A 7,520-nucleotide genomic window follows, 5' to 3' on the forward strand; every position below is an offset into this window, starting at 1 on the left:
CATATAGTTATCCTCTTGGCTATGGAAAGTAGACAAAATTGCCGGGGAGAAAATTGAGATCTTGGGGGTGGGGTGGGTTGGGGATAAGGGGGGACGGGGGGAGAAAAGTGAGAAGGGGAGGATTGGGGGAACTTGGGGAAACAGGAAGATTGGGATAAAGGAAGGATGGATAGGGGAGCAGGGAAGCACATATCTTAGTTAAGGGAGCCACCTTAGGGTTGGCAAGAGACTTGAACCTAGAGTGGCTTCCAGGAGCCCAAGGCGATGTCCCCAGTTAGTCCCTTGGGAAGCTGAGGATAGGGAACCTGAAATGACCCTATCCTATAGCAATACTGACGAATGATTTTCTTTTTAAGTACCTGAAAACACTGGATTTGACCTTATGTTTGGCAGAAAATGTTCAGATAGTTTCATCAAAGCATTCATGAACAACCACAATTGCAAATGAGAACGATTCAAATTTTATAGTATTTTTTAGTTGAGCTTGAAGAAAAATTTGCCTTTAATGCAATTCATTATCTCAAATTGTTTCATCTAACCAGTGGTTTTTGAGATTAAAAACCTTTGCGAATGTGTAGTAATTTTTGAATATATGTCATATTTTTCCCGTCCTCTAGACGTTTAGGAAATCACTGGTAAAGATGTTTGAAGAAAAAGGATTGGATTGTATCTTTTTAGAGACTAACATGGGCATGAAGAAGCAGTATCATATGGTTTATGAGTGTATCCCTCTCCCAAGGGAAATGGGTGATATGGCTCCCATCTATTTTAAGGTATTATAAATAGTTTTTTTGTATATTTTTATTATTTTTACATTGAATTGTGGGTGAATATATGTGTAGTAATGTATTTTTTTAAAAATATAGTCATACCAAATTTTATACAAAGAAATGAGGTAAGCATAAAATATTCTAAATACATTTCTATATAATGAATTTTGAACTTTTTGTTTAAGGAGGTTTGCTTAGACCTATAAATAAACCATCAACAGTGACTTATAGTTTCTGTTTTAATACCTCTAGTAAAGTCATTGTTTTACCAGGTACTTCCAAATATAACTCTAGAAAAATGACTTCATGCAGTTGTAAATTGGGAATAACAGCCTGTCTGACATACTTTAAATTGGATTTAATTGAATGGTAATTTCACCTTAAAATGTGTTCCTTAATGGTAGCCAAAAGTAAAAAATAAAAAAAGAATATTTTACAAATAGTACCTATACTATTTAACTTAGGAAGCCTTAAAGCCTTAAAATTCCATTTCTATGTATTTTTATCCCTACTTTTAAAAAGTAGACTTTAGTTTTGAGAATAATTTTTCTCAAAATGTTTACTACCAGTTGTTTGGTCCTAAATAGTTTTTGATACTCACAAATAATATACATTTCTTTTTTTTTTGTTCAGAGGAGGACTAGTAAAATGAACTGATTTGAGTAGATTTCTATGCATTCAAAAAGAAATTTGTGAAATTTGTGTTTATCTTAAATTATTTACTCTTCTCAAGGATAGCTTTTTGTCACATGAAGTTGAGGTTGTCACTATAGAGTTAGGAAATAAAACAATATTATCTCAGACTAAAATTTGTTCTTTAAAACATTAAGTAGTTATAGTTTTAAATCCTCTAATTAAGGCTTTTACCCATTCATAACAAGTCTGTCCTATGCACTGAAATCTGCATTCACCCAAAAAACAAAGCAACAATAAAACCTGTCTCATTGTGTTTGCTACTCTATTGATTTTTTTCTGCTTTGTTTTGTTTATCAAATGGTTGTTTCCTAGAAAGCCATAATAGAATCTGATGAAGAATGGTCCATGAATAAGAAGTTGATTGACTTATCTTCCAAAGATATTAGAAAGTCTGTGAGTATTAAGTTTTCTGTAATAGAAATTACTATAGTATGGGAATCTTTGTAAATGTGAATTCTCTTGTTTGAGAATTAGGCCATTTGATTGAGTGAGTAAAAGTGAAGCAGAAGTACATTTCACCAAGAAAGTATTTTCATTCTATGTGGTCTATAAAATCTCATTTGTTTATAGGAGGATTTTATTTGTTCAAATAAGTTTTTCTTCCTGGTCCTCAGCCTCTTGCCCTTTTATTCACCATAACCAGCTATGATGGCCACTGGATTCTGCTGACAGCATCTCAATAGAGCACTTTTGTCACTGGTGTTTTAATGTAAGAAGCAATTTGTGTTGGCTCCATTTTGAGTTTAGAATACCCTAGCTCTTTTTCTGCCCACTCTTTCTTCCCATTCCATTAAAAGAATATGTATGCATATGTGCATCTGTGTCTTGGCCTTCTACTGTGTTTTAGACAGGGTCTGTTGATTGCTGCTATATACACTAGGCCAGCTAATGTGAGCCTCCAGGGATTCTCTTGTTTATACATTCAGTCTTGCCATAAGAATCCTGAGGTTATGTATGTATGCTACCGCATTGAGCTTTATTGGGTTCTGGAGAACCCAACTCAGGTCTTTTCACTTGTGTGGCAAAAACCTGCTAAGCCATTTCCCTGACTCCAGATTTGATTTTTATACAAAAGTTCCCTGCTACATTCCTAGAATATAGTAGCTGGGTTAGATTCTGTGTTTGCCACTTTCTTGGGGATTTGCTGAAGGTTGTGTCGTTCAGTTTTGACTTTAAGGTCAACTTTTAGATACAATATAGTAACTACTTCTCTCTACTTCTCTAGTGACTGTTGTTTGTAGAAATGGAAATTAAATTGGTTAGAGATTAATAAACAGATTGTTTTTGAATTTTCTTTTTAAAATAACTCATTCTGTTTGCCTTCATTGCTTGCCTGCCATTTACCAGCTCTGTTCTGGGCATGCTCTGTGTAGTAGATCAGAACAGAAAAGGTGGTTGGTTTTATAGAGTTTACTATAGTGAAGGCTGTCAGTTCAGCCCCTATGCTAAACCCAGTCTTCCATACACAGTTGTTTTTTTAAAAAAAAAAATACAGCTGTACTCGCCTGTAAATTGCCCCTGTAGGTTTTCATGCTGCTATGGGATCAATAGTCTACCAGAGAGTAGATGACCTGCAAACCATAAAAAGCATTTCAGCATGAGACCTTTTGACTGCTGTTTAAATAGATACCTTTGGAATATGTTCCCTTCATTTCTGCTTTTGAAAAGTCAGGCATCTTAGTCAAAACTCATGGATGGCTAGCATTCCCTGTGACACTGACAGCCAGTCCAAAGATGCATATTTTGTAGCACTAGTTAAGGTATAGTTTTAACTCAGAGGTGAGTGTTGGCTGCCATCTATTTCTCTTCCATCCCTAGACAACTGGACCAGAATTTAAAGAGAAAAAAAAAATCCTAATTGTCTTGTTTACTCTTCTTCCTACTGACTCATTAAAATAGTGTTTAATGTACAGTTTTTGTTCTTTTTTTATTTTTCCATTCAAAAATGTACACTTCCACCCCTCCTCCTATTCCCCTCCCTCTCCCCCACTCACCCTCCCCCAATCCCCTTCCTCCTTAAGAGAGGACAGGGTACCCTGCCCTGTGAGAAGTCCAAGGCCACCCCCCCTCCACCCAGGCCTAGGAAGGTGTGCATCCAAATAGGGTCCCAAAAAGCCAGCACATGCAGTAGAAACAGGTCCCAGTGCTATTATCAATGGCTTCTCATTCTGCCCCCATTGGCAGAAACATTCAGAGTCTGGTTTGATCTCATGCTTGTTCGGTCCCAATCCAGCTAGATTTGGTGAGCTCCCATTAGATTAGGCATACTGCCTCAGTGGGTAGACCAACCCCTCGTGGTCCTGACTTCCTTGCTCATCTTCTCCCTCCTTCTGCTTTTCATTGGACCTTGGGAGCTCAGGCTGTTGCTCTGATGAGGGTCTCTATCTCCATCCATTGCCGAACGAAGTTTCTGTGGTGATATTCGAGATATTCATCAGTGTGACTATGGAACAAGGCCAGTTCAGGCACCCTCTCCTCTGCTGCCCAAGGACGTACCTGGAGACATCCCCATGAACACCTGGGATCCCCTTTAGAGGCAAGTCTCTTGCCAACTCTAAAATGGCTCCCTTAATGTAGATATCTTCTTCCCTGCTACTATATCTGCCCTTCCTCCACCTCTACCCTCCCACTCCCCCAAGCTCTCTCCAGTCTTTCCCTTCTCCCTTCTCTCTCCCCCTCACCCCTTCCCTCATCTGTCAGGAGCCATTTCCCCTCTAACAATCATTACAGAAACCATCACCCTAGGGAGTCTGCAGGGAACCTCACACCCATAATTGTGTTCTATTGAGAAAACCTGCCCCTCACCCAATTAGCGGAACCCGCCTCACATTCCAGCTATCCAGGGAACCAGGTGTGGCAACTTGTGACTCTTGGCCTACCTGACCGAGCTACATGACCTGGACCATGCGGCAAGAATCCCGTGCCCTGCCCCCCATTCCTTACCATATATAAACTGTAACCTGTCCCTAATAAATGGAGGCTTTGACAAATCTGCTTGGCCTCCTTCTTCTGTCTTAGCTCATTCCCTTCCAGGTAGCGCCCCTCCGTGACCCTGGAGTAACCGATTGCTGGGTGGGTTACAAACCCCTAGACTGAGTAACCCACCCAAACGCAATCGACACTCATCCTTACCCCTACCCCCACTCCTACCCCCACTCTCCAAACTTTTGCCCGGTGATCTTGTTTGCTTCCAATTTCCAGGAGGATCTATATATGTTTATCTTTGGGTTCACTTTGTTTTTGGGCTTCTTTAGCCTTGTTAACTATAGGCTCAATGTCCTTTGTTTATGGCTAGAGTCCACTAATGAGTACATACCATATTCATCTTTTTGGGTCTGGCTTACCTCACTTAGGATAGTGTTTTCTATTTCCATCCATTTGCATGCAGAATTCAAGATGTCGTTTTTTACCGCTGAGTAGTACTCTAATGTGTATATATTACACACTTTCTTTATCCATTCTTCCATTGAGGGGCATCTAGGTTGCTTCCAGGTTCTCGCTATTACAAATTATGCTGCTATGAACATAGTTGAACAATATAATTGGACATCTCTTGGGTATATTCCCAAGAGTGGTATTGCTGGATCCTGAGGTAGGTTGATTCCCAATTTCCTGAGAAACTGCCACACTGTTTTCCAAAGTGGTTGCACAAGTTTGCATTCCCACCAGCAATGGATCAGTGTTCCCCTTACTCCACATCCTCTCCAGCATAGGCTATCATTGGTGTTTTTGATTTTAGCCATTCTGACAGGTGTAAGATGGTATCTCAAAGTTGTTTTGATTTGCATTTCCCTTATCGCTAAGGAAGTTGAACATGGCCTTAAGCGTCTTTTGACCATTTCAACTTCGTCTGATGAGAATTCTCTTTTCAGTTCAGTACCCCATTTTTTAATTGGGTTAATTAGAATTTTAATGTCCAGTTTCTTGAGTTCTTTATATGTTTTGGAGATTAGACCTTTGTCTGATGCAGGGTTGGTGAAGATCTTCTCCCATTCAGTAGGATGCCTTTTTATCTGAATGACAGTGTCCTTTGCTTTACAGAAGCTTCTCAGTTTCAGGAGGTCCCATTTATTCAATGTTGCTCTTGTTGTCTGTGCTACTGGGGTTATACGTAGGAAGTGGTCTCTTGTGCTCAGTGTTGCAGTCTACTTCCCACTTTCTCGTCTATCAGGTTCAGTGTGGTCAGATTTATATTGAGGTCTTTAATCCATTTGGACTTGAGTTTTGTGCATGGTGATAGATATGGATCTATTTTCATTCTTCTACAGGTTGACATCCAGTTATGCCAGCACCATTTGTTGAAGATGCCTTCTTCCATCGTATACTTTTAGCTTTTTTATCGAAAATCAGGTGTTCATAGGTTTGTGGGTTAATATCCAGATTTCCGATTCGATTCCATTGGTCAACATCTCTGTTTTTATGCCAATACGAAGCTGTTTTCAATACTGTAGCTCTGTAATAGGGATGGTAATGCCTCCAGAAGTTCCTTTATTGTATAAGATTGTTTTAGCTATCCTGGGTTTTTTTGTTTTTCCATATAAAGTTGATTATTGTTCTCTCAAGGTCTGTGAAAAATTTTGTTGGGATTTTATTGGGGATTGTGTTGAATTTATAGATTGCCTTTGGTAGAATTGCCATTTTTACTATGTTGATTCTACCCATCCAAGAGTGTGGGAGATCCTTCCATTTTCTGGTGTCCTCTTCAATTTTTTTCTTCAGAGCCTTAAAGTTCTTGTCAAATAGATCTTTCACTACCTTGGTTAGTGCTACCCCAAGATACTTTATGCTATTTGTGGCTACTGTGAAAGGTGATGCTTCTCTGATTTCCCTCTCTGTTTCTCTATCCTTTCTGTGTAGGAGGACTACTGATTTTTTTTTTTTTTTGAGTTGATCTTGTATCCTGCCACATCACTGAAGGTATTTATCAGCTGTAGAAGTTCTTTGGTAGTGTTTTTTGGGTCACTGATGTACACTATCATATCATCTGCAAATAACGAAAGTTTAACTTCTTCCTTTCCAATTCGAATCCCCTTAATCTCTTTATGTTGTCTTATTGCTATTGCTACAACTTTAAGAACTATATTGAAGAGGTATGGAGAGAGTGGACAGCCTTGTCTTGTTCCTGATTTTAGTGGAATGGCTTTGAGTTTCTCTCCATTTAATTTGATATTAGCTGTTGGCTTGCTGTATATTGGTTTTTATTATATTTAGATATGATCCTTTTATCACTAATCTTTCCTAGACCTTTATCATAAAGGGGTGTTGAATTTTGTCAAATGCTTTTTCAGCAGCCAATGAAATGATCATTTGGTTTTTTTTCTTTTAGTTTATTTATATGATGGATTACATTGATAGATTTTTTTGTATGTTGAACCAGCCCTGCAACTCTGGGATGAAGCCTACTTGATCGTAATGGATAATTTTTTTGATGTGGTCTTGGATTCAGTTTGCCAGTATTTATTGAGAATTTTTGCATCGGTGTTCATGAGCGAGATTGGTCTGTAATTCTCTTTCTTGGTTGAGTCTTTGCGTGGTTTTGGTATCATGGTAACTGTAGCTTCATAAAAAGTTTGGCAATGACTCATTTGAAACGCATTAAGGAGGATAGGTATCAGCTCTTCTTGGAAGTTCTGGTAAAATTCTGCTTTAAAACCATCTGGTTCTGGGCTTTTTTTGTTTGGGACTTTTTTTTTTGCCTTTTTTTAAAAAATTTATTACAGATTTCTGTCTCTTCCCCACCTCCGCCTCCCCTTTTCCTCCCCCTCCGCCAATTAAGTCCCCCTCCCTCGTCAGCCCAAAGAGCAATCAGGGTTCTCTGCCCTGTGGTAAGTCCAAGGACCACCCTCCTCCATCCAGGTCTCCTAAGGTGAGCATCCAAACTGCCTAGGCTCCCACAAAGCCAATACGTGCAGTAGGCTCAAAAACCCCTTGCCATTGTTCTTGAGGTCTCAGTAGCCCTCATTGTCCGCTATGTTCAGTGAGACCTGTTTTAACCCAGGCTTTTTCAGACCCAGGCCAGCTGGCCTTGGTGAGTTCCCGATAGAACATCCCCAT

The 7,520-nt window shown here is 39.2% G+C and overlaps 1 protein-coding gene across 2 annotated transcripts in view; it reads left to right on the forward strand.

The window, feature by feature from the left end:
- Cwf19l2 (CWF19 like cell cycle control factor 2) overlaps positions 1 to 7,520 on the forward strand; it is a 96,602-nt gene that overhangs the window by 75,081 nt on the left and 14,001 nt on the right. For both annotated transcript variants that reach the window (XM_050126590.1, XM_050126591.1), the window contains 2 exons: positions 618 to 773; positions 1,779 to 1,859. In XM_050126590.1, the coding sequence (XP_049982547.1) occupies positions 618 to 773; positions 1,779 to 1,859 (237 nt within the window). The remainder of the gene's footprint in view (positions 1 to 617; positions 774 to 1,778; positions 1,860 to 7,520) is intronic.

The sequence above is a fragment of the Alexandromys fortis genome, unplaced genomic scaffold, assembly GCF_014885135.2.
Source record: "Alexandromys fortis isolate MF-2015 unplaced genomic scaffold, M_Fortis_MF-2015_v1.1 scaffold_245, whole genome shotgun sequence".
In the NCBI taxonomy this organism is placed as follows: domain Eukaryota; kingdom Metazoa; phylum Chordata; class Mammalia; order Rodentia; family Cricetidae; genus Alexandromys; species Alexandromys fortis.